The following is a 27,129-nucleotide window of genomic DNA, read 5'->3' as shown; positions in this document are numbered from 1 at the left end:
GGAACTACAGGGGCGGATACGGAAGAGGCGCTCGGACCTCGGTCCCCGCAGGGGTCGGGGGTCGCGGTACCTGCATGGCGGCGGTGCGGAGGCACGGTAGGCGGGGGCGCGGGGCCGCGGGGAACGCAGGGCGTGTCTCCAGCCTTCCCGGAGAGGGTACGTGACGGACGCGCCGCACGAGCCCAGGTGACAGCGGCCTGACCTCGCGCGTGTCCGCGCGGCGGACCGGCCCCTCGTGTGGTTCCGAGGAAGGGTTCTTCTGTGACCCACCATCCCCGCAGCCCTGCATGGTGCGATGCGGTGTCGTTCACCGTAGCCACGCGCCCGAGGTGACACCGCAGGACTTCTGTCTGGACGTTTGTCACTTTCCAGCCCTTCTCCCATTCCGCCCCCCCCCCCCTCTTCTGCCAGGTTAGCTTTTCCGTTGTTTTAGTTGGTTTTTTAGACGCCACGTACCAGTGCGATGATGTGATATTTATCTCTCTGACTTACTTCGCTCAGTATACTGTCCTTTAGGGCCACCGCTGTTGTCTCCAGCGGCAAGGTTTCCTTCTCTCCGCGGCGGGTTGTGTTTCATCTTGGTGGTTTCCTTTGCTGTGCAGCAGCTTTTTAGTTTGATGTCCTCCCCTGTGTTTGTTTGCTTCTGTTGCTTGTGCTCCAGGGTTCAAATCCAAAAGGTCACTGGCAAGCCCAACGTCAGGGAGCTTTGTCTGTGTGTTTTCTTCTAGGAGTTGGATGGTTTTAGGTATGTCTCTCACTGTTACTTGGATTATCGGTTCAGGCTATGATGTTTTTTTCCTTCTGTACATTTAAAACAGAGGATTGCGTTTTTTGCCCTTTGAAATGAAAAGCCGAGTGGTATCTGTAGTTAGTTAATAAGCATTTGCTTAAAATAAGAAAAGGAAAGTAATGTGTCAACAGGGCAGAATGTGGGGAAAAGTAAGTAGAGCCCCCACCCCTGTGGCTCCGTTTTATAAAAGCATCGAGCTGTGCATCCTGCTGCTTTGACCACCGGTCATGGCGTACATTCACCCGGTCAGCTTCCCACACTGGTCCTCTCACAGATTCTGAACAGCCAGCTGTCAGGCCCCAGAATGGACCGGGACAGATGCTGGTGACACCACGTACATTCCACAGTCCGGTGTCAGCAGGTTCACAGGCTGTCCAGTCACACGTGGAGGGTTCTGGGAGCAGGCCCGTCATGGAGCTGTCACAGGGGTCTTCATGCCGACGGAGGCACCCCCTTGTGCTTCCCTGCATTTTGATTGGGGGTTCCTGTACTTCACACCAGGTTTTCCTTGTTTCTCTCCCTCGTTCCTTGTTTCTGACGGTCAGTGCTCTACCCCGTGCAGGAAATTACTGTGTCACCTGGAATACACCTGGTCATGTTTTGAAACTTTGTCAGCTCACTGAATTAAGATGGATGCAACCTTTTCCTTGTTTTCGTCAGCCAGGGAACATCTTCCCTGAAACAGCCTTCTTTTGCTATTGGGAAATGTGACCAAGGCACTGGCGGGTTGGTTCAGTGGTAGAGCGTTGGCCCAGGTATGGACGTCCCAGTTTCGATTCCCGGTCAGGGCACACAGGAGAAGCGACCATCTGCCTCTGCAGCCTCCCCCTCCCTCTCCTCTCCCTCTTTCTCTCTTCCCCTCCCACAGCCATGGCTCAGTTGGAGCAAGCGGAGGATGGCTCCATGGCCTCACCTCAGGCACTAAAATAGCTCAGTTGCCAAGCAACAGAGCAGCAGCCCCAAATGGGCAAAGCGTCAGCCCGTAGGGGTGGGAGTCTGCCTCCCTGCTTCTCAATTAAGAAAAATTAGAAAATATAAAGAAATGTGACAGAATTGTGGAGTCAGGTTGTTTGAGAGCATTGTGTTTGGAAGGATAGATCAATAAATCTTGAAAGTGTGAGGTGTGAGTGGGAGCAGAGTGTTAGTGTTGTCCCCTCTTAGCGAGACCGTGGCAGAGACTTCTGCTGAAGCAACACTGGCTGAGCTTCCTTCCTTCCTTGCCTCCTTCCCTCTGCCTCTCTTTTTCTGTCTCTAAAATCAGTCACTAACAATTAAGAAATGACACTGCTCGGCCCTGGCCGGTTGGCTCAGCGGTAGAGCGTCGGCCTAGCGTGCGGAGGACCTGGGTTCGATTCCCGGCCAGGGCACACAGGAGAAGCGCCCATTTGCTTCTCCACCCCTCCGCCGCGCTTTCCTCTCTGTCTCTCTCTTCCCCTCCCGCAGCCAAGGCTCCATTGGAGCAAGGATGGCCCGGGCGCTGGGCATGGCTCTGTGGCCTCTGCCTCAGGCGCTAGAGTGGCTCTGGTCGCAACATGGCGACGCCCAGGATGGGCAGAGCATCGCCCCCTGGTGGGCAGAGCATCGCCCCTGGTGGGCGTGCCGGGTGGATCCCCGTCGGGCGCATGCGAGAGTCTGTCTGACTGTCTCTCCCCGTTTCCAGCTTCAGAAAAATGAAAAAAAAAAAGAAAGAAATGACACTGCTCTTCTCACTGCAGACCTTGGTGAGAGGCCACCCTAACCTGCCTGCACCTGGCTCCACAGGTGGGCTGGTCAGGCAGAGGTCAGACTGGGGAATGTGTGCTGTATGCAGGTGGTCCAGTTGCAGTTTGTTCCCCAGATGCCAGGCTGGGCCTTCCCAGATGCCAGGCTGGGCCTTCCCAGGTGCAGCCCTCCCGGGAGCTGGGGTGTGGCAACAAGGGAAAGGGGTAGTGAGCCGTCTAGTGCCCCGCAGACCCTCGGACAAGCTCGAACCTTCAGTGAGCCTCACTCCAGCTGGGCAGCCAGTGTCTCAGGGCCTGGAGGTCAGCGTGGCACGGTCCTTACCATGGGCTCTCCGTGACCAGCAGCCATTGCTCGCGTTCCCAGAGCAGAGGTGGTGGGACAGGGGTCTGTGTCTATGCACATGCGCTGTGTGTCTGCATGTGTCTGTGTGTATATCTGTGTCTTTGTGCATGAGTCTCTGGATCTCTGGTTGCATGTGTACGTGTTTGTGTGTGTGTGTGAACTGTTAATGACACAGTAAACGCTACTAAAAAATCTACAAGGGCCCTGGCCGGTTGGCTCAGCGGTAGAGCGTCGGCCTAGCGTGCGGAGGACCTGGGTTCGATTCCCGGCCAGGGCACATAGGAGAAGCGCCCATTTGCTTCTACACCCCTCCGCCGCGCTTTCCTCTCTGTCTCTCTCTTCCCCTCCCGCAGCCAAGGCTCCATTGGAGCAAAGATGGCCCGGGCGCTGGGGATGGCTCTGTGGCCTCTGCCTCAGGCGCTAGAGTGGCTCTGGTCGCAACATGGCGACGCCCAGGATGGGCAGATTATCGCCCCCTGGTGGGCAGAGTGTAGCCCCTGGTGGGCGTGCCGGGTGGATCCCCGTCGGGCGCATGCGGGAGTCTGTCTGACTGTCTCTCCCCGTTTCCAGCTTCAGAAAAATGGAAAAAAAAAAAAAAAAAAAATCTACAAGGAAAAATTTTGGACAGAGTTCAGAATACTTTTTTGTAGTTAAATGCATTAACTTTTATTTTTCAAGCTTTTAAAAAAAAATTGAAGTATAATATACCTCATGAAAATACAAGTCCTAAATGTGCAGTTTAGTGACTTGTCCCAAAGTAAATGAGCCTGTGTGGCCACCATGCAGGGCAAGAAACAAAACACAGGGGCCCAGACCACCCACCTGTCTCTGGGCGGCCACTGCCCCTCACCCCACAGGCACCACACGGTCTGCTTTCTTGTTTGTTTTCTGATCGCACAGTATTTCTGTTTAAGTGTTAAAGTTTGGGGGGGGGGTATTAGTGTCTATCTACTACTTAGATGGGAACACCACATTAGCCAGACTCTAATGTCCCATTTCAGTACTATTTGTTTTTAATTAATATTTCAGATATTGACCAACTGTTACTTAAAACTTCGCTAATTACTTTTCCGTTTATAATTATATCACGAAACCCATGAAGAAGCTATCATTACTGTACCACGTCCTGTCTGGCTTTTCCTTGTGAATGGAGCGGTGCTGTTACCAGCCTCTTCCTCTGGTCTGCGTCCCCGCAGAGGGTCCTGCTTACCTCACACAAGGGGAAAACGCAGTGTACCTGTTGAGCATTGTGTTTCAGAAAGCTGCGGACAGGCTGACAGGTACTCAGCAGACACATAAACGTGAACAGATAAGAAATGATACATTACACTTGGCTGCTAGAGCAGGCACCCAGCTGTCAGGACTGAGACACGAGCACCTAGCTGGGTCTCACAGAAATGGGGTCTCCCTCCTCTTTAAAACCACACAGGATGGGGGAGGGGTGTTTGTTCAGGGGTAGGTTTTGGAAGATATCTCCAATTTTCACCATGAAATATGCTATAGCAAAAGTTTCTGTTAATGTCTATTTCTGGTCTTCAGTAGCAGTTTCTTCTTTAAATATGATTTCAAAAAGCCAGCCAACTCTATGTCAAATTCTAGATAATATTACTTTTCCATTCATAAGTCTGGTCATTGGAAACTCTAAAAAGGTGTGTGATAACCCTGTTGTCCTGTGTGGTTTTTCTCTCAGAATGAAATCCCCGGAGTCCGAGTTGTCTGCCAGTGTTTGTGGTCTCTTACTGCACTGTTTCCTGCGAGCAGCACTGCACTGCTGTGTTAGCATCGCCCTGTGAGACACAGTGTCAACTAGCTTCATCCCCGCGTCTCCACAGTAGCTCTCCTCTCGTTAGTCCTCAGAGACAGTGGTTCACGTGCATGAGGACAGAGTCACAGAGGAACGAGCTCCATCCCCAGCCACGTCCCTGCCAGAGGCTCTCTAGAGGGGCAGCATCTGTTAGAGGAAGGAATGTGAGGTGTGACCTAGCTTTTTTTTTTTTTGTATTTTTCTGAAGTTGGAAACAGGGAGGCAGTCAGACAGACTCCCGCATGCGCCCGACCGGGATCCACCCGGCACGCCCACCAGGGGGCGTCTCTCTGCTGCAATCAGAGCCATTCTAGCTCCTGAGGTGGAAGCCATAGAGCCATCCCCAGAGCCCGGGCCAACTTTGCTCCAATGGAGCCTTGGCTGCGGGAGGGGAAGAGAGAGACAGAGAGGAAGGAGAGGGGGAGGGGTGGAGAAGCAGATGGGCGCTTCTCCTGTGTGCCCTGGCCGGGAATCAAACCCGGGACTTCTGCACACCAGGCCAACGCTCTACCACTGAGCCAACCGGCCAGGGCCCCCAGCTTTTTTTTTTTTTTAGACAAATTTAACAGGGTGACATTGATCCACTAGAGTACATAGATTTAGAGAAAACATCTCCACATCATTTGGACATTTGATTGTGTTGTGTACCCACTACCCGAAGTTAAATCATCATCTGTTACCTTATATTTGTCTCTCTTTATGCCCCTGCCCCACCCTCCCTCCTCTCCCCCTTCCCCTCCCCCTGGTAACCACTATACTCTTATCTACGTCCATGAGTCTCAGTTTTATATCCCACCTATGTATAGAATCATACAGTTCTTAACTTTCTCTGATTTACTTATTTCATTCAGTATAATGTTATCAAGGTCCATCCATGTTGTCATAATGATACTATATCATCATTTCTTATGGCTGAGTAGTATTCCATTGTGTATATACACATCTTCTTTATCTAATCCTCTATTGCAGGGCATTTTGGTTGTTTTCATGTCTTGGCCACCATGAACAATACTGCAGTGAACATGAGGCTGCGTGTGTCTTTACATACCAATGTTTTCGAGTTTTGGAGGTATATACCCAGTAGAGGGATTGCTGGGTCATATGGAAGTTCTGTTCTTAATTTTTTGAGGAATCACCACACTTTGTTCCATAGTGGTTGTACTAATTTACATTCCCATGTGACTCAGTATTTTTTGTTGCTTTTGTTTTTGTTTTTGGTGGGGGTTTTATTGTATTTTTCTGAAGTGAGAAAAGGGGAGGCAGAGAGACAGACTCCTACATGTGCCCAGCCAGGGTCCACCTGGCATGCCCACTAGGTGCCGATGCTCTGCCCATCTGGGGCTGTTGTTCTGTTGCAACCAGAGCCATTCTAGTGCCTGAGGTGGAGGCCATGGAGCCATCCTCAGCACCCGGGCCAACTTTGCTCCAATGGAGACTTGGCTGCGGGAGGGGAAGAGAGAGACAGAGAGGAAGGAGAGGGGGAAGGGTGGAGAAACAGATGGGCGCTTCTCCTGTGTGCCCTGGCCGGGAATCAAACTCGGGACTTCCACACACCAGGCCAACGCTCTACCACTGAGCCAATCAGCCAGGGTTCTGACCCAGTTTTAAATCAAGTAAATTTTATGCACAGATATTGAAGGGAACATGTGCTACTTTGGGTCAAAGTGAGCTTTTCGAGACAATGAGGCCCTGGATGGGTAGCTCAGTTGGTTAGAGCGTCATTCCAATACACCAAGGTTGTGGGTTCAGCCCTCAGACCAGGCACATATAAGAATCCACACTGAATGGATAAATAAATGGAACAACAAAACGATGCTTCTCTCTCTCAAGTCAATTAAAAATATACATGTGTTCATGCCACGATGGGGCGGCTCACCCCGTGGTCCCAGGTGCTTGTTCCTCTGCCACGCAGTCTTCACTTCCTTTGCTGTGTCAGAGTGGAAGCCTACAGCAGAGAAAGGTCCTGTTTCCATTTCTTTTCCCTAGCAGCCGTTTCAGATGGCATGCCCCCAAGTTGCCCCGATGGAGACTTCCTGGGATGGGAGTGAGCAGAGGCTGTAGCACATTCCTACCTGTTCTACCTTCTTTCCCACCAGGAACTTGTCAGACACTCCACCACGTCCCACAGCAAAGCCAACAGGAAACATAACACCTTTGTGAAAAATGGAACAAACTCCTCCTTTTTATACCCAACTGTTAGATTTTTAAATCAAGTAACTGCATCTAAGAGCAGCTTAGAATTGAATAGATTTCCCATCAGCGCTCAAACTCGCTCTCTCCTTTTGAGATTATATATTTGCAGTTTGTCCTAGGTGTCTAATTTCCAAAGAACCCTTTACTGAAAGTGTATTATTTGCTGATATCTTTAAATTGAAGTAGCAGTGTAGGCCACGCTCTCTGAAAGCTCTCATCAGGAGGACTTCCTTCCCCTGTGACGAGGGGACAGTGCTCTGGTCTTCTTCATGTCCAGGCTGGTGTGTCTCAGTCTTGAATCCTGTTGCCCACCCACAGGGGACCGTGTCTGTTTCCTGGTGGTCATTCTTCCAGGTGGCCCTCCACGTCCATCCCCTGGTGATTGCTCTTTGACCCCAGAGCTTCAGGTTAAGGCTGCTCTTGCTGCTGGGGGAGGACGTTTGGCTGAGCTTTGAGGAGAAGGCGGGCTGGCGCCCGGCTGTCAGGGCCGTGTGGTGGCTCTTAACAGAGCTGTGTGACACCCAGCTGCCTTCCAGAACCAGGGGCCTCGCTCTGTCTGCTCTGTGTTGTGTTTGAGCACTTGGAAACTCAGACTGATCTGCTAGCCTGCATCTGCAGTAGGCGTGCACCCCCCCCCCCGAGGCACATTCCACAAACCAGAAATGACAGAGGCTTTTAAAAGGGTGCCTCACTGTGTTCCGCATCCTGAAAAGCTAGTGTCTGTTTCTGTTCTGCTTTTACCACGGACGCTAAGCTGGAAACCTGTCTGTTTACAGAGCAGAGTCTGTGTCTGTAGATCCACCGGGCAGTTCACAAGGGCTCGTTTCCGTCAAAACTCTGGCTCGCCGAAACAGTGAGGGTTCCAGGTGGTGGTACGGTGGATTTTCTGCTCTAAACTAGCTGTTATTTCTGTTTAAATAAGCTACAGACTCCTTCTAGCGGTAGGAGACTCCGTATGACCACCAGCACTTGGCGGCCACCTTGTCCCGTAGAAGTGCAAAGCTGCTGTTCTGTGAGGGCACAGCACTGAATACTTGTTTCAGGACAGCTGTTCAGACGTTAGCTTCAAGGGCTGCAGCGTGCCCCAGTCTCATTCCCCATTTAACACCCGCGTGTGGTCTCACGTACTGGGTAATGTGAAATGCATCAATGGCCCTTCCAGCTAGAGTGGTGGAAGGTAATAATTGATCATTTAAGTTTGCTTGTTACATGTTGCTCTTTTAAAGCTGATTTTAAAACATTAAAATCATATATATATATACACATATATATATATATTTAAGTGAGAGAGATGGTTCGACAGGGACAGAGACAAGAAGAGAGAGGTAAGAAGCATCAACTTACAGTTGCAGCACCTTAGTTGTTCATTGATTGCTTTCTCATATGTGCCTTGAGCAGGGGGCTCCAGCTGAGCCAGTGACCCCTTGTTCAGCCTCAGGGTCATGTCTGTGATCCCACGGTGAAGCCGGTGACCTAGGAGTGTGGAACCTGGGTCCTCAGTCCCCGTTCTATCCACTGTGCCACCACTGGGTCAGGGTAACATCATATTCTTTTTTAAAAGACTTTGTGCCTCAAATTGTGGTAGCTGAGAGGGACGTGCATATTTACCAGCAGAATAAGGACACAGTGAGCCTGGAGTTCCTCCCGGTGCTGGAAAGTAGCCGTGGCTGTGGGTGTGGTGGTGGGCCCACCAAAGGGCGGGGCACAGCAGGGGTGAGGACCCATTTGCAGGCCGACCAGCACTGAGGGTGGGGATGTTGCTGGAACATAGGGGCGAGGCCTGGACTGGCCCAGGAGCCAGTGGTGCCCTGACCAGGGATCGGGGCAGGTACACAGGCGTGGTGTAGGAGGGGCAAGGTCACCAGGTGCTGCAGACTGGGGTATCTGCCATTGGAGTAGGGGTCAGAACTCAGCCACTGGGAGGTGGCAGCCCCTTAGTGGTGGTCAGAGCAAGGGGAGGAAGTGTGGTATTGAGCAAACTGTGCGCCGAGGGAGAGTCGACGTGAGCCACGCCCGCTGTCCTCTCAGGCCTGCGTGTGGATGGGAAAGCTGAGGTCCAGAAGGTGCCCAGTGGTGACAGGCGCAACCCTAACCTCATAATCCAACTCAGGGTCCCGGAGAACGTTGTCAGGACTGTCCACCTGGGAGAGGGGACAAGCCTGCCTCCTAGGAGAGCAGCTGAGACAGGAAGTGACCCGTCTGTGCCTCGGGAGCTGGGTTCGTTTTGGAAAGGGCAGCCTGAGGGATGTGGTGCGGTGCGGGCAGAGGTGTGGGCAGCGCCCGTCCCAGGCCTGGTGGGCGGTGTTGCCGGGTGGTGTTCTGAACCCCAGCTCTTGTGCTTCCCCTGCTGTGCTCCCCAAACCTGAGGTCCCGCCAGCAGGGCGCAGAGACAGTGTGGGCCAGGGTGAGCCCTGCTGTGGACCACAGCCCCTGGACTGTTCTGCTCCAGAACCAGTGGGCCTGGGCAGGGCTGGCCCACATGGGCGCTTGTGTGGGCAGAAACGGATATTTCAAGGATTGGAACCTCCTTGAGAGCCATGTAAGGCCTGGGCTCTACGACGTGCGGACGGCCTGGGCTCTACGACGTGCAGACGTGCAGACAGCCAGGGCTCTACGACGTGCAGACGGCCAGGGCTCTATGACGTGCAGACGGCCAGGGCTCTACAACGTGCAGACAGACGGCCAGGGCTCTACGACGCGCAGACAGACGGCCAGGGCTCTACGACGCACAGACAGATGGCCAGGGCTCTACGACGTGTAGACAGACAGCCAGGGCTCTACGGTGTGTAGACAGACGGCCGGGGCTCCACGACGTGCAGACGGCCTGGGCTCTACGACGTGCAGACGGCCAGGGCTCTACGACGTGCAGACAGACGGCCAGGGCTCTACGACGTGCAGACGTGCAGACGTGCAGACAGCCAGGGCTCTACGACGCGCAGACAGACGGCCAGGGCTCCACGACGTGCAGACAGACGGCCAGGGCTCCACAACGTGCAGACGTGCAGACGGCCTGGGCTCTATGACGTGCAGACGGCCAGGGCTCAGGCTCCCAGGTGGCCCTGCCCACGGGACCTGGGGACACGGTCAGCTGCAGGCAGCCAGGGGTCTTGTGAGGCAGTGCTGGGGGCATCCTGTAGGTCAGTCGCTTTGCTTTCTGGTGTTAATATTAGATTGTGTCTTTTTAAATAAACTCTGTGTGCATTTAGGTAAGACTCCCTTAAATAATTCCTTCTTCTCTTTTTTCCTGTCATTTGGTTGCATTTTAGTGTTTGTTGAGAAAGTGCTGAAGAGACTTTTTCCTCATGACCCACACGGCCAGGAAAAGAGGGCAGCGCTGCCTGTGGCCTCCGAAGCCCCTCCCGAGAAGGTGGCCCCTGAGAAGGGGCCGAGCAGGTGTGCTCCCCCGTCTACAGGTAAGCGTTGCAGGTCACAGGGAGTCGCAGACGATCCCGTAGCAGCCCTCGCGCCCACAAACCAGTTGATAAAAGACAAGGTCATCCGCACTAATCTTAAGGAGCAATTGATGCTGTCAGCTGTGCTTCTGCTTCTGAAAGAATACCTCTGTTCAGGGTGGCTGTCCTCCGAAAGTCACACGTCAGCGCTGCAGCCCCCGAACCTCAGACTGGCTGTGTCTAGAGGCAGGGCTTCCGGAAGGAGGTGCCGGTTCAGGGTGGGCCAAGTGCAGGGGGCTGGGCCCTTGTGGGAGGAGGGGTGGGCCTCAGGCACACGGGGACAGCCGTGTGGGCACGCAGGGAGGAGAGGCCGGAAGACCAGCCCTGCCCACACCTGTCTCTCAACCTTCCAGCCCCCGGGGCTGAGAAATGTCCGGTGTCTGAGGCCCGGGATGTACCGCAAGGCGTTGCTGCGTGCGAGCACACACACTGTTCAGGTGGCAGGTGTTGCGACTGCCTCTTCTCCGCATCTCACTGACCCGTGTTCTTGTCATTTGGAAAACGTATTTAGGGTCTGTTTGCATTTTCTTCCCCTTTCCACTCGTCAGCTTTCATGGTGACTGGCCACCAGCAGTAAGGCTGGAGGAGGACAAACGGGACTGTTGGCGCCTTCCGCCTGGTGGTCATTCCTCAGCCTGAAGTCCGTGCCACAGGGCCAGGCCGGTTTCCTCCTGGAGGATAACTAACCACTGTTGCTCTGCATGAGGGACTGTCCCTCTGCCACGTGTCTTCTCGCCCAGAGTGATGACTCTCCACTTTTTAAAATCACTGTTTAAAAATAAACACTCCCTCCTCCTGAATGTGGTTCTGAGGCAGTTCTGTGTGACGTCCCCAGTTATCAAGGCAGGCGCTCTCCACAGGTGCTGATGGCCGGTGAGAGGGAGAGGGCGAGCCGATGGCTGCAAGCTCGTGCCAGAGGATTTCAGTGTCCGCTGCTGAGCCCGTTTCCGTTCTTAGGAATCACTTCTGTCTCCCTAAACTTGTTCCTGATCCTCCAGGGGAGGTCTTTCTGCAAAAACTCCAGTGTTTTTCAGCAGGCGTCTATAAGGCACTGTGAACTGTAATGGTGTGGAATTAAAAATCAAAATACTGGCCCTGGCTGGTTGGCTCAATGGATAGAGCGTCAGCTGGGCATGGGATGTCCCGGGTTCGATTCCCAGTGAGGGCACACAGGAGAAGCACCCTCTGCTTCTCCACCCTTCTCCCCCTCTTCCCCTCCCGCAGCCAGTGGCTTGGTTGGTTCAAGCCTCGGCCCCAGGCACTGAGGATGGCTCAGTAGATTCGAACATGGGCCCCATACAGGGTTGCCTGGTGGATCCCAGTTGGAGCTCATGGCGGGAGTCTGTCTACCTCCCCTCCTCCCACTTAAAGAAAATGAGCAACAACTCAAAAGAGAAAGTGGCCTGACCGGGCGGTGGTGCAGTGGATAGAGCGTCAAACTGGGATGCAGAGGACCCAGGTTCGAGACCCCGAGGTCACCAGTTTGAGCGCAGGCTCATCTGATTTGAGCAAAGCTCACCAACTTGGACCCAAGGTTGTTGGCTTGAGACAGGTGTTACTCCAGTGGTAGTCAACCTGGTCCCTACTGCCCACTAGTGGGCGTTCCAGCTTTCATGGTGGGTGGTAGCAGAGCAACCAAAGTATAAATAAAAAGAGAGATTTAACTATAGTAAGTTGTTTTATAAAGATTTATTCTGCCAAACAGCGAAAATCTGACATAAAGTACTTGGTAAGTAATTATTATTATATGCTTTAACTTGCTGTAACTCTGCTTTATAAATTTTATAAAAGTAAAGTTACTTCCCTACTTTATAAATCACCATGACTGTGGAACTGGGGCCAGTTAGGATATGTTACTACTAACAGAGATACAAAAGTGGGCGGTAGATATAAAAAGGTTGACTACCCCTGGGTTACTCAGTCTGCTGTAGCCCCCTGGTCAAGGCACATATGAGAAAGCAATCAATGAACAACTAAGGTGTCACAACGAAAAACTGTTGATTGATGCTTCTCATCTCTCCGTTCCTGTCTGTCTGTCCCTATCTGTCCCTCTCTCTGACTCTCTCTGTAAAAAAAAAAAAAGAAAGAAAGAGAAACGGGCACAGGAGAGTGACAGACAAATAGTGGCTCTTGCAGCAGAAAAGGTGTCCATCTGTGAAAACAGGAAGCGCGAGTGAAAACTGTATTAGGACTGCATTTTTCATGTGTCAGATTGTCGTAGATGAGAAATCTGCTAACACATGTTGGGGGTACCGGGTGAGCACTCAGGCCAGGCTGCTGGAAGCAACCCTTCTCACCGTCTCCTAAAACAGTCCATTCATCCAGCCAGGTTACAGGTGCACACAGGGCTCAGCAGTCACAACTGCAGCAGTTTTACATGCACCTGAAGTTCAGGTGTGGGAACAGGACGTCAAGATTATTCATTACAGCATCGTTCAGTATAGCAAGAGCTTGCGGAAGGTCTGCGTGTCCACTAGCAGGAGATTGGCTGGATGAAGGATGGCCACCTGCCTTGGGGAAGGCTGCACACGTCAACAGTGTAGATTAGTGTTCAACCGCTGGTCCTCAGACCAGTCCGCCAGAAATTTCATCCTGGTCTGCAGAAGAGTGGCCACCCTGATTTATAGGAAGCTTACAGACCCAGTGATCTTAGTCTAATCCACTTATGCTCAGAGTGATTTCTGCCTTAGCAATCCCCAAAATAATTCTCTTATTTTCATCAGTGCCCAAGTGCAGAAAGGTTGAAAACCACTGGTGTAGACAGCTTGCTGCCGGGCTCACAGAGACAGGGAAGTGGTGCACGTTGTCGGAGGGCACACAGCGGTCTGGAGGACGCCTGGGAGGCTTCCCCACACGTCTGTGAGCCGGGTCATTGCAGCACCCTTCCAGTAAATAGACAGTAAGAGGAATCCTCTGAAGATGTGTTCGTTTCTACAGCGCATAAGGGATTTAAAAGTCCTGGTAACTTAATTAACTGTTAACTATGACAGAGAAGTAATGATTTTTGTGTATTTGGCAAAACTTGGAAGCTTCAGTGACCAGAGATTTGTGGTTAGTTTCCAGTGGAACCATTAGCGGGTCAAAGGGCACTGGTGGGGTGCACAGGCAGTGAGAACCAGGGGCTTGTTCTGCTCTAAGACTGGAGAAATCACATCATGTGTGAAGCTCTGAAATATTGGACGGGAGAGGAAAACTTGATGAGAGGGAGGAAGAGGACGGAGGAAGACTCGCAGTAGCTCTGGGTGGTGGGAGGGCGTGATACAGCAGCTCAGCCTGGGGAGGGGAGGGGACGGGGAGAGGGGGGGAGGCCCCGTGCTGCTGACCTGACAGAGCAGCAGGCACTGTGAAATGATGTCCGGGACAGCGACATGGAGGACAGGGTTTTCAGGCAGCACCGACTGGACAGGGGTCCTAACTCATCCTGACGGTTCAGGGAGCAAGGACAGTCCTAGTTCTATGTCACTTTCTTTTCGGGTTTTTTGGGGTTTTGTTTTGTTTGTTTTTGTATTTTTCCAAAGTGAGAAGCAGGGTGGGGGAGGTTTGCAAAGAGACAGACTCCCACATGAGCACTACCGGGATCCACCCAGCGTGCCCACCAGGGGGCGATGCTCTGCCCATCTGGGCCATTGCTCCATTGCAACTGGAGTCATTCTAGTGCCTGAGGCGGAGGCCACGGAGCCGTCCTCAGTGCCTGGGCCAACTTTGCTCCATTGGAGCCTTGACTGCGGGAGCAGAAGAGAGATAGAGAGAAAGGAGAGGGGAAGGGTGGAGAAGCAGATGAGCGCTTCTCCTGTGTGCCCTGACCGGGAATCGAACCCGGGACTTTCACACGCGGGGCAGATGCTCTACCACTGAGCCAACTGGCCAGGGCCTCACTTTCTTATTAAGAAAGGTGTATCTTAAAAAAAAAAGAAAGAAAGAAAAGAAAGGTGTATCTTATTAAAAGCTTCCAAAGCGGCCCTGGCCTATTGGCTCAGCGGTAGAGCGTTGGCCTGGCGTGCGGGGGACCCGGGTTCGATTCCCGGCCAGGGCACATAGGAGAAGCACCCATTTGCTTCTCCACCCCCCCTCCTTCCTCTCTGTCTCTCTCTTCCCCTCCCGCAGCCAAGGCTCCATTGGAGCAAAGATGGCCCGGGCGCTGGGGATGGCTCCTTGGCCTCTGCCCCAGGTGCTAGAGTGGCTCTGGTTGCGGCAGAGCTACGCCCCGGAGGGGCAGAGCATCGCCCCCTGGTGGGCAGAGCATCGCCCCTGCTGGGCGTGCCGGGTGGATCCCGGTCGGGCGCATGCGGGAGTCTGTCTGACTGTCTCTCCCCGTTTCCAGCTTCAGAAAAATACAAAAAAAAAAAAAGCTTCCAAAGCCCTGGCCGATTGGCTCAGTGGTAGAGCGTCGGCCTGGCATGCGGAAGTCCTGGGTTTGATTCCCAGCCAGGGCACACAGGAGAAGCGCCCATCTGCTTCTCCACCCCTCCCCCTCTCCTTCCTCTCTCTCTCTCTCTTCCCCTCCCGCCGCCAAGGCTCCATTGGAGCAAAGTTGGCCCGGGCGCTGGTGATGGCTCCATGGCCTGTGCCTCAGACACTAGAGTGGCTCTGGTCGCAACAGAGCGACGCCCCCTGGTGGACGTGCCAAGTGGATCCCGGTCGGGCATATGCGGGAGTCTGTCTGACTGCCTCCCTGTTTCCAGCTTCAGAAAAATACAAAAAAAAGAAAAGCTTCCAAACATATTCCATGAAAAATGATCAAATGTTGATGTTCTTCTACAAGAAAGATCTGTGTGGTGGGTGTCTCCACTCTGCCCTCATTCCAGCCAGGTGACTGTAATGAGCCTCCGAGGGGTTCAGACTAAGTCGAGAACTAGACCTCTTGCATCTTAGCCCCAAGAAAGTGAAATGTGGCCCTGGCTGGGTGGCTCAGTAGATGGAGTGTCATCTCAGCACACCAAGTTGGCAGGTTCGATCCCCAGTGAGGGCATATACATATGAGAGGTAGCCAGTGAGTACACACCTGGAGGGAACAACTCAGGGGACAAGTAGTTAATAATTCTCTCTCTTCCTTCTTCCCCACCCCCTCAGCTCAATGGGGAAATCGTTTTTTAAGTGAAATGTATTTTTTTATGTTTTTTAATTACAATTTTCATTCAGTGTTATTTTCTATTATTTTCAGGTATACAGCATAGCAGTTAGACAGTATTGTACTTTACAAAGTATTCCCCAATATTTCAAATACCCACCTGGCACCACACATAGTTACTGCAATATTATTGACTATACTTGGTTTTATAATAAGATATGTGAGCATGACTCCATTAAGATGTGTGTGTGTGTGTGTGTGTGTGTGTGTCTGCATGTACACAGACACACAGTGTACATGGGTTGTAAGCACATGGGAGAGAAAGGTCCAGATTATGCCACCAAAATGTTGAGATTCATGTAATAATGACAGGTATGTGGAGTATTTTTCCTGCGTATGAAATTGTTCTGTTTTTATATAATATTATAAAAACCTAGAAGTTTACATAATAAGTAACTTAACGGGAACTTAAATAATTATAAATGGTTCTTTTCCTGGCTGCATGTATAGTTGACTCTGCTGGCAACGTGCTTAGTGTATTGAAGTCGGTGTTGGAACAGTGGCAGAGTTTAACGAGCTGGTGTCATGTCCCAGTGACTGTAGTCGGAGGTCAGTATGAGGACACCGCAGCGCTGACCAGTCCCTGTTGTGCCCGTTTCCTCCCGCAGGTGGCGGCACTGAGACCCCGCCCGCCCGGCGGCTCTACACGGTGGCACTGCCTCCCGAGGGCTACGTTCCTGCCCCGCCGGAGCCGCTCAGCCTCACGGATTCCGAGAGCGCCCCCAGCAGCGACGACGTGGGAGGTAACGGCGTCTCAGTCTTGTGCACTGATTTTATCTCGGTCTGCGCTGCACAGGGCTGGGCGTGGCCTGCCCTCCTTCCGCGGAGGAGGCTCTGGTGCTCAGTGATCAAGTGTCGTGTCAGCGACACGGCTCAGTGGTCTCGGTTCAGTGGAACTTTTTTCTTAATTTTTTAATTTTCAGAATTTCTGGAATGGTATATCAGCTTTGTTGTTAACTATCCTCACGTTTAGGGTCTCAGTTCTGACCCTAAACATTAAGCTTCTACCTTGTAAAGCAAAATGATAGCTTTTTCCCTTTAAGTTCATTATTTTGTGACTTCCTTAGAGGAATGTAAATTTTCAAATAAAATTTTACCCCGATGATTTTTAACAAATATAAACAGAGAAACTATAGTCTAGATTTAATTGACGTGAGTATTAAGAGAGTCTGGTTTCCAGCACACTGACCTTTCTGACTTCCTGAGCAAAGGGTCAGGCTGCACTGACAGGGGTTGCGAGGGAGTGATACACTCGTCTGTTCAAGGCAGGTTAGAAATCCTTAGGACATGATTAGGTAAAGAGGGTATATCATACAAAAGTGAATTGTTTTATGAAAATGAGGTGAGCATGCTTTACATTCCTAGATAGTTGGTGAGAATGCGCCGGGCTCACACACATGTGCTTGCGTGCACTTGGCTCTGATGAGGACGCCCTGCTGAGAGACCAGCAGCCTGTCCTGAGACCAGCTGCCACTTCCCAGCTGGCTCTGGATGGACTGAGCTAGAGTGACATCCTCGTGGGAAATGGACAGTGGCCGTGCCAACTGGACAAAAGTATCTTATAGACGGTGTGCCCCAACCCTGCAAGCTGTCATTCTTCTTGTTAATTTGCTTAAATAACTTGTTAATCAAGTTATTTCAGTTCAGGCTGGGAAATTGATGTATAACTCATTAACAAATGTTGCAGTTTGCTGTTCTTGCAATCCTTCTGTCTAATGTTTGTCCCTTTGTAAATCCCAGGAAGGGGGCCATTTTGGTGCATTTGAAATACTAAAGTTGGAGAAAGAATTACCACTGTTTGCTGGGTTCCTACTTCTGTTCTCTCATACGAGAGGATTTGCAGAGAGGGGCCCTGCATTCAGGTAGGGTGTAGACCTGTAACCTGACCCACACCCCTCACTCCCTGTGCCAAGGTGGAATCCTCAGGAAGTGGGGAAGGAAAAGTCCACGGCTGTGCCCAGGACGCACCAGGTGTGGAGGCACTGGTGTGGGTTAGATGTCCTTTCCATGCGCTTGGACGGATTGGGGCAGTTTCAGAACTTACTGGCACCGTCTGAGCTGAGGAAACCCTGCTCTGTGACCTTCCCTCCGAGGCACCCTGATGCGGTGCTGGGCAGCCCGCTCATCTGACCAGTGAGGTGCAGTTTTCACCAAGTGCAACTGGAGCCTGGACAGAGCCCTGGGTGAGCGCTGGCTGGTGTCCACTGACCGGGGGACAGTCCCTGCATGGCACACCTTCTCAGCAGTCTTTCATTTTTATCTTGCTGATTTATTGAAGTGAGACTTAAGACATTGACTTCCTTCCTCGGGGCTGAGTGAGGATGGCTGACAGCTCCTCACGATGTCCGGGCCTCCTGGGGCCTGGACACGCTTCTGTCCGCAGGCCCCATGTGGAGGTGTGTCTGTGCTAAATGAATGTACTCAGTATGGGTTAGTAGAAAATGTCCTGCCTGACCTGTGGTGGCGCAGTGGATAAAGCGTCGACCTGGAAACGCTGAGGTCGCCGGTTCAAAACCCTGGGCTTGCCTGGTCAAGGCACATAGGGGAGTTGATGCTTCCTGCTTCTCCCTCCCCCCCTTCTCTCTCTCTCTCTTCTCTCTCAAAATTAATAATAATAATAATAATAAATATTTAAAAAAAAAAAGAAAATGTCCTGAAATTTAGGCAAACAGTGTACTGTCAAAAGTAATCCAAAGCATCTGACATTATATTTTAACAACTGACCTTCGTATACATGGTTTAGGTCAAGGTTAAAGGTAAGTTACTACTCTTAGCACCTGGAGCACATTGATACTGAGGGGATTATCACGTGCATTTGCAGCCTTAGCATTAAATCCAGAATAAAACTGTTTTTCCTTTAAAACACTTCGCTTGTTTCCACGTCAAGTGGTACAGCTGCAGGCGGGGATGATCTGGGGACTGTGGCTATTTTGGTGTCTGTTTCTACTACAGCACTTCATCAGGACATAGGTGCCAAACAGCAGCGAAGAGAATTTTGACGAACTGTGGTTATTTCTAAAATTAATGTGTGAAAGCAAAGGTATGTTTTAGGGATGACAGCTTTTCAAAATTAGCTTGCTTCTCAGATTATAAAAAGTTAAATCTCTGCTTCCCTAACAGATTTTCTGTAGCTTTCCTTGTATTTGAGGGTCTAAAGTAGCTGACCCGTGGAGGATGAGAAGGTTCTGGACACTGGAGTGGTGGGTTGGATAGCGTGACGTGGAGACGGACACTTCCTGTGCTCTGGACTGGAAGGTCTGGACAAACTGAAGACAAGGACGTCATGGGCAGTTAGCACATAGGCGCTTTACTGGAGAAGAGCCCTGCGTTTGCAGGGCGGGGGCCTTTGAGGAACAGAAAGGAGGAATGAACCAAAGATTTCAGAGTTGTTTCAATGAAGCTCCTGCATAAACAGTCGTTCATGGGCTTTACTTCTGTCCAAGGATCTGAGGGCACCACACTGCCACGTCGTAACTGTGCATCTGTGAGCTGTCATGTTAATGACTTTCCTCTCTTAATGACTGCTAGAACCCACTGACAAAATTGGGGGGCACTGGGTGGGGACTTGGGAAGTCCGGGCCTCTGCACCCTGTCATCACAGGTGAGGTCAGATTAACAATTGCAGGGGTATTAAAAAAGAAAATCCAACTGTATGCTGCCTACAGGAAACTCATCTAAGTAACAAGGATAAAAACAAATTCAAAGTGAAAGGCTGGAAAACAATACTCCAAGCAAATAACATCCAAAAAAAAGCAGGCGTAGCAATACTCATATCTGATAATGCTGACTACAAGACAACAAAAGTACTCAGAGACAAAAATGGCCATTTCATAATGGCTAAGGGGACACTGAATCAAGAAGACATAACAATTCTTAATATATATGCACCAAACCAAGGAGCACCAAAATATATAAGACAGCTACTTATTGACCTTAAAACAAAAACCGACAAAAATACAATCATACTTGGAGACCTCAATACACCGCTGACGGCTCTAGATCGGTCATCCAAACAGAGAATCAACAAAGATATAGTGGCCTTAAACAAAACACTAGAGCACCTGGATATGATAGACATCTACAGGACATTTCATCCCAAAGTGACTGAGTATACATTTTTCTCCAGTGTACATGGATCATTCTCAAGAATTGACCATATGTTGGGCCACAAAAACAACATCAGCAAATTCAGAAAAATCGAAGTTGTACCAAGCATATTTTCTGATCATAAAGCCTTGAAACTAGAATTCAACTGCAAAAAGGAGGAAAAAATCCCACAAAAATGTGGAAACTAAACAATTGCAGGGGACAGGGAGCCACCCTAGAGTCACAGCAGAGTGGCTACAGCTAACTCAGTTCCCTGCCATGGACTTAGAGGTGCCTGGGCTCAGAGGAGGAACCGAAATGACAGCATGTTGCCTAGCACCTGATTCTCACCCAGACTGTGAGTTAGGGAGTGGCACCATTTCCACCTCGTTGATAAAGAAACCAAGGCCCAGAGTGACTGCATCTTGTATTAGTGTTACAACCATCATTGGCCGATTTTGTAGGGCAGCTGTAGGAGTGAAATTTTACTCCCAGTGAAACTGCAACAACTCCTACATCCTTAAAACCACCTAGAATGTCATGATTGTAACAACTATGTCTATTTGTCAACCAGTGGTCTTTGGTGCCAAAAGCACCAACAGGAATCCCCAGTTTGGGGTGTGGTGAAGGAGACTTTTTTCAGGACAGACAGCTCAGAGGTGGGCCAGCACAGGTGTGAGGCAGCCCTGAGACCAGGCTCCTCTGGCTGGACAGCTCTTCCCTGCACCGTCCTGCTCCTCGTGACCTGCTTACTCCACACTGGTCTCCTTTGCACTGTGCTGATCTGCTCCACCTTGCTCTGCTGAGACATTTCTGGTGTTTCAGCGCAGCCAAGGAAACACAGTCTTCTATCTTCCATGGAAGAGGAAAGTGCACCCCCAGAGCCAGAGGGGAACTAACTGATATAGACAGAAATCTCCACCCCTGGTCCCTGATTGGTTTGTACTCATGCCGTAAGGGCTCCAAATCCTTGTGGATTGATTGGTCCAAAAGGCACTGTCCTGATTAGTCAGAATAGTGCCACTCTGATTGGCTGGAGCTGCACAGTTCTGATTGGATGGGGAAAGCCTCAGTCCTATTGGCTGAAATAGGATTCCAGGAACAACTCTATAAAGGGCTCAGCCAACAGAACTCAGGGCGGCAGTTTAGGCAGCTTCTCCCTGAGGCAATTTGTGTGGGAGGCCCCCTCACGCAGAAAGGCTGCTGGGCTCTGTTTCTTATATCTGAGCTCATTGGCCACCAGCAGCCCTTCTTAGTGTGTGTCTTTTTTTTTTTCTTTCTTTTTTTTTTTTTTGTATTTTTCTGAAGCCAGAAACGGGGAGAGACAGACAGACTCCCGCATGCGCCCGACCGGGATCCACCGGCACGCCCACCGGGGGGCGTCGCTCTGTCCCGACCAGAGCCACTCCAGCGCCTGGGGCAGAGGCCAAGGAGCCATCCCCAGCGCCCGGGCCATCTTTGCTCCAATGGAGCCTCTGCTGCGGGAGGGGAAGAGAGAGACAGAGAGGAAGGAGAGGGGGAGGGGTGGAGAAGCAGATGGGCGCTTCTCCTGTGTGCCCTGGCCGGGAATCGAACCGGGACTTCCCCATGCCAGGCCGATGCTCTACCACTGAGCCAACCAGTCAGGGCCAGTGTGTGTCTTCTTAATCAGGGGTCACAGTCTGTGTGTGCCTTTTTTATTTATTTGTTTGTTTATTGAGCGGGGGCAGCAGATAGACTCCCGTATGCACCTGACCAGGATCCGTCCGGCATGCCCACCAGCGGGCGATGCTCTGCCCATCCGGGGCGTTGCTCTGTTGCAACCAGAGCCATTCTAGCGCCTGAGGTGGAGGCCATGGAGCCATCCTCAGCGCCCGGGCCAACTTTTGCTTCCCTGGAGCCTTGGCTGCAGGAGGGGAAGAGAGAGAGAGAGAGAAAGGAGAGTGGGAAGGGTAGAGAAGCAGATGGTTGCTTCTCCTGTGTGTCCTGGCCGGGAATTGAACCCAGGACTTCCACATGCTGGGCCAGCACTCTACCCCTGAGCCAACCGGCCAGGGCCTATGTGTTTTCTTTTTAAGAACAAGTGGGCTGTTGATTTTATTGTGTCAGACACCTTGGTAGTGTCATTAGTTGAGATACAGTTGAGAATCAGTAATGCAAATATTTTAATTTTTTTTTCTACAAGAATCTAATGGAAACTGTTTTTAGGCTAATATGTTTGTTATGATTCCATTATACAGAAAATTGTTTTATTTGAATTTTTGTTTTTATAGATCAGGATCCTCATGATCAGCCAAAGAGAAGAAGAATTAGAAAGCATAAATCAAAGAAAATATTTAAAAATCCCAACAGTGTTCATTTAGAACAAGCAGAATTAGAGAAGCAGCAGAGTCTCCTACAGGAAAAATTGCAGCCACAGCACACAGATGGCCCCTCAATTAGCAAAAACAAAAAAAGGAAACTGAAAAAGAGACAGCAGACGAAAAGAAAGAGAGCAGCCGGCTTACTGACGAAAGCCTCTGGCATCAGCTTCCTGTACGAGCCCGCGGAGGAGCAAGGAGACGCCAGCGAGGGGGCCGCAGCCCACGCTGGGGACGCCGGGGACGGGGTCGCCGACGCCGCCGAGGAGGACGGAGGGGACGCCGAGGGGGCCGCAGCCCACGCGGGGGACGGGGACGCCGAAGAGGACGGAGGGGACGCCGAGGGGGCCGCAGCCCACGCCTGGCACGCGGAGGAGGCCCGAGAGGACGAAGGGGAGGCCGAGGGGGCCGCAGCCCACGCCTGGCACGCGGAGGAGGCCCGAGAGGACGAAGGGGAGGCCGAGGAGGACAGTGGCAACGACTCCAAGGCAAAGGCAGATGGAATCCTCGATTTTTTGAAGTCAACACAAGAAATGTATTTTTATGATGGTATGTTTTCTTATGTTTTTCTTCTGAATAGCGGCATCTACTTATATGGAAAAATAAGCAAACATAATTAAATGTTTAAAATACAGAACATATTAAAATTTCCAATATTCAATTAATAAGCCATTAATTTTCAGGCAAAAATCAGACTATTTTAAGATCTGACCAGCGCTTAGCTCAGGCCATAGCAAGAGACAGTGCAGAGGCCACAGGGCATCCTGACGCCAGATGTGGCCTCATCACCCTTGTTACTGTAACGTCAGTGTTGGAATGTGCTGGGTCGGCTGTATTTCTAAAGAAACGATGAATGCAGGCTGGGGGGCCAGGTGGACACTTGTTGGTTCTCGTTAGTGTCCCGTTAGGCCTGGTCTCCTCTCCCCACATGTGAGCGGTGACTTGGGGTTTCAGTGCACAACTCTGAGTAACTATTGATACAGGAGATGAAATAAAAGCAGAAACTTTAACGATGACAGTTCCTCACAATCCTACTGAACAGCTGAGGGTCAGGGAGGGGCACACCCGGAGGGCTCAGGGGACAAGCAGGTTAGTGCGTCAGACCCGGAGACGCGGGAGCCCCATGAGCAGGACTGAGCAGAGGCTCTGAAGGGAAGACCTGCACTTGCCTGTCACTTGTCAGCACTTTGCAAACATAACACTTGTCCGAGTGACACTGGGAGAGAGACATAGTCAGTGTGTGATGACAGACAAGCCTCTTGCCAAGAACACTGAACGGCCAGCTCACGCTGCGTGTGGAGCTGCTGAGAAAGGCCCCTCAGAGCGCTGGTCCAGGGCGCCGAGTGCAGGGCCGTCCCCTGCCAGCAGAGGGGGCCACTGCTCAGAGGAGGGTCACAGCCTGGACTGCAGTGTCGTCCAACTGGTCATGCAATGCCCCAGACACACAGAGACAGGACACAGGACAAAGCCGTAAGAGCGAGCAGTGGAAGTGCACCCCCGTGTGGGGAGCACTGCCCATGTCAGACGAGGAATTTAAAGTAGTCGTGATCACCTGACCAGGTGGTGGCGCAACGGATAGAGCGTCAACCTGGGGCACTGAGGACCCAGGTCCAAAACCCCAAGTTCACCAGCTTGAGCACAGGGTCATAGTCATGACCCCGTGGTTGTTGGCTTGAGCCTAGATGTCACTGGGTCGGCTGGAGGTTCCTGGTCAAGGCACATATGAGAAGTAATCAATGAACAACTAAAGCGCCACAACTACAATTTGATGCTTCTCATCTCTCCCTTCCTGTCTGTCTGTCCCTCTGCTCTATCTCTCTCACTAAAAAAAGAAAAAGAAAGTAGTCGTGATCATGATGTTCAAAGATGGAGAAATAGAGCAAAAATTAAGAAATTTACCAGTTAAGCCTGACCAGGCGGTAGCGCAGTGGATAGAGCGTCAGACTGGGATGCGGAGGACCCAGGTTCGAGACCCTGAGGTCACCAGCTTGAGCGCGGGCTCATCTGTTTTGAGCAAGGCTGACCAGCTTGGACCCAAGGTCGCTGGCTCAAGCAAGGAGTCACTCGGTCTGAGGCCCCCTGGTCAAGGGGGGTTCATTGATGAGAAATCAATCAATGAACAACTAAGGAGCCGCAATGAAGAATTGATGTTTCTCATCTCTCTCCCTTCCTGTCTGTCTGTCCCTATCTGTCCCTCTCTCTGACTCTCTCTGTCTCTGCCACACAAAAAAAAAAAAAAAAAAAAAAAATTACCAGTTAATTTGAATCTATTAAGATAAATGGAAATCCTGGATCTAAAAAATACAGTAACTAATTAAGAATGCAAACATGAGTTCAAACAGCAGATTAGATTTACCTAAAAGAGAACTAGTATCCGGGAGGCCAGGCCACAGGCAGAGCCAGAGGGACAGAGGGGGAGACACGGGGGGTCCTGGAAGCTCACATGACGACTGAGTCCCCAGAGGCGACCGCGGTGTTTAAGGAGATGAGACTGGCAGTTCTTCAAAGCTGACAAAGGTTATAAAGTCAGATTCACGATTCTGTGAACTCCAAGCAGAATGGATGCACACCCCCCCACATGTGCAGCACTGGTCAGTGGTGAGGACAGAAGAGGAGGAGCTGTCCTCACAGGAGCAGCAGGGGCCAGAGCCGCCTGTCCCTGGTCTCCTTGCCGCTTGAGACCTGACCCCACTGCAGAGCTCAGTGCCCTTGTCCCGAGACCTGACCCCACTGCAGAGCTCAGTGCCCTTGTCCCGAGACCTGAGCCCACTGCGGAGCTCAGTGCCCTTGTCCTGAGACCTGAGCCCACTGCGGAGCTCAGTGCCCTTGTCCTGCTTACCCACCCATGGGATTCACCCACCTGTTGTGTGTGGAGACTGATTCCCAGGTCGGATCACGAGCAGACACCTGGTTTGCAGTCAACAGCGTCTAGTTCACTGCTCAAGATGCTGCTCTGTTACCTCTCGTCACGCTGGTCTTCAGTTCCTTCACAGGAACAAAAATAAAACGCGTTTCTATGTGGTCCTGCCTTTGTCTAGGTGTCTCCAAGGATACAGACCCAGCCTTCCTAGAGGCCACTGAAGAGCTGTTTAAAGGCCTGGAAGCTCGCAGCCTGCCGCTCGCAGACCTGCTGGTCCTGGACCACATGAAGACGCTGCTGCTCCTGCAGGCTCCCGAGAGGCTGCAGCGCGCCCTGCAGGTGTTCGCGGAGCACTGCAGCATGCCGCCAGGTACGCCGCCCGTCAGAGCAGCCCGTACGGGTGTGGCCTGGACGAGGGTCTAGAAACAGAGTGACACACATCTCACTTTCCAGACTTGGAAGCTACCGCCTCCTGGGGCCATATTTTCATGAGTTGGAGTGGAAGTGCCCCAGTCCATGCAGACATTGTGTGCAGAGCCGACTGCTCATGTCTCCCCTGCCCCAGCCACTCAGTGCTGGTACTTGAAATGAGCGGTGGGAATATTTAGGCCACAGAAATCTTCAAACACTGAAAATCAGACAATCAGGACCTTTGTAGCCACCGTAGCTGCCCAGCACTGTGCCTGACCCAGAACGGGCACGGGACACGTTTCCGTTAATGCAGGGTTTCCATGCTCAGAAATCTCAGCACAGCTGAAGAGTCAAAAACGGGATTTAAAATTCTGACAGCAAAGTAAGTGCGTCAGTAGAGCAGCCCCCAGGCCCGTGTGATTGGCAGGTGGTGGCTCAGTGAAGAGGTGGGGCTGGGTGACCAGGGCAGTGGCCCGTGCCTGGCATATTCTCCAGGGTGTGCAGGGAGCCAGCAGAGGGGACACGGCCCCTGGAGACATGGGCTCAGAGCGAGGCAGGAAGGGGGGTCCTTGCAGCCAGGGGCAGAGGTCTGACAGGGGCAGCTGACGAGGACTGGCTGCAGAGACCTCGAGGTGACGGGAGTCTATGGGTTCTTGTTCCGAGAGGAATGGGGTTCCTGGAAGACTGGGGCACAGGGTCCGATGGCACTTGGCAAGATGTCCCTATTGTGCTGAGATGGAGTGAGGGCCTTTGGTCACTCCCAGTGTGGTCACCGTCCCAGGGAGCAGGATTGGCAGGTTTGCTAACTGACTGAGCTGGTGTGGGATGTGAGAGACAGTGGGGGAGCAGGACTTGGAGTGGGAAGGTCACGGGCTCAATCGGGTGGTTCCAGAGGGGACAGAGCAGTGGAGAGTGGAGACGGCACCGTGGCCTGTTGGCTGACCGGTGGTGGGGCCGGGCGGAGTGACCCAGAGGAGAACCACAGCACTGGGCCTCTGAGGGGCAGCCTGCCCTGCTCCTCGGCCCTGTGCACCATGTGGGGTGGCGGCCAGTGGGTCCCTGTGTGCCTCTGGGGTTATTAGTCTGACCAGCAGGGGACGAGTGGGACTCTGAGGGTCTCCCTCGGGGCTGTGAGCCTCCCGAGACAGCAGGGACGGGTGGTGTCACAGGGTGTGTGGCTGTTCTGGACAGCCTTAGCTTCTGCGGAACTTGAATCCTGTGTTATCCCAGCACCAACTCAAGAGTTAGTTCCACTTGGCTTCTTGCTCGTTTGTTCGTCTTCGACATCCCGTTTGTTTCTCTGGTGCTCTCGGCTCAGGTGCAGGCCGTGCCGCTTCTCAGCGCGGTGCTCTGCAGAGCTCGCCCGTGCAAGTACAGACACGGGGAGGGGTCCGTCCTCTCCACCGTGTCTGTCACGTGATGTGTGACGACCATCAACATCTCTGCACCAGCGTTGTGTTTCACTGGGTTATTCGGAGTTCATTTGGGGCTGATATCCACAAAATAATGATTTGTAATGTTTCTTCTTTGTCTTGTTCTGTTCTGGTTTTGTTTTTGCTTACAGAGCAGGCCAACGTGATCTCAACCTTCTTTAACTACTGGCTCACACACGTGCTCCCAGAGAAGCAGTGAGGAAGGCAGCCTCCACCTGAGAGGCGCTGGCATTTAGCAAGGACTGTGGAGACACGGGTCCTTCCCACAGGAGATGAAGTCCCTGAATTCTCTGGCGGCCCGAACCCTGGGACTGTGAAGACACTTCTGCTGTGTCATTTGCTCGTGTAGCCACAGAAGGGAAGATGTCATGGAGACTTGACGTGAGCAACTGGGATAAAATTGAAATTTTTCACTTTTAAAAAATAGTGTATTTTTTTAATTACTACTTAGTAAGTCTGTTTTTCTAATTCCTGTATAAATTTAAATGTACATTCTGTTAAATAGAGTAAACTGTGTAGTTTGAAGTTGCTATATATTTTATAAAGTTTAAAGCCTCCTTGGATCTGAA

General features: G+C 51.7%; 1 protein-coding gene and 1 non-coding gene across 2 annotated transcripts; one reads left to right on the top strand and one right to left on the bottom strand.

The window, feature by feature from the left end:
- ERICH1 (glutamate rich 1) lies at positions 1-27,129 on the top strand. The gene is made up of 6 exons (XM_066380039.1): positions 1-96; positions 10,118-10,264; positions 16,040-16,174; positions 21,770-22,405; positions 24,895-25,086; positions 26,692-27,129. Exons 1-6 carry the CDS (start codon positions 75-77, stop codon positions 26,757-26,759), a joined length of 1,200 nt encoding a protein of 399 aa, XP_066236136.1. The 5' UTR covers positions 1-74; the 3' UTR covers positions 26,760-27,129.
- TRNAA-CGC (transfer RNA alanine (anticodon CGC)) lies at positions 14,099-14,174 on the bottom strand. The gene has a single exon. It is a non-coding gene; the product is annotated as a tRNA-Ala (tRNA).

The sequence above is a fragment of the Saccopteryx leptura genome, chromosome 4 (genome assembly GCF_036850995.1).
Source record: "Saccopteryx leptura isolate mSacLep1 chromosome 4, mSacLep1_pri_phased_curated, whole genome shotgun sequence".
NCBI classification, from domain to species: Eukaryota; Metazoa; Chordata; class Mammalia; order Chiroptera; family Emballonuridae; genus Saccopteryx; species Saccopteryx leptura.
This window is presented reverse-complemented; position numbering and strand designations above follow the sequence as displayed.

Coding starts and splice junctions, on each gene's coding strand:
- ERICH1 (XM_066380039.1), top strand. CDS start 75: ATGGCGGCGGTGCGGAGGCACG. Junction 16,175..21,769: donor CAGCAGCGACGACGTGGGAG/GTAACGGCGTCT, acceptor TTGTTTTTATAG/ATCAGGATCCTCATGATCAG. Junction 25,087..26,691: donor GCACTGCAGCATGCCGCCAG/GTACGCCGCCCG, acceptor TTTTGCTTACAG/AGCAGGCCAACGTGATCTCA.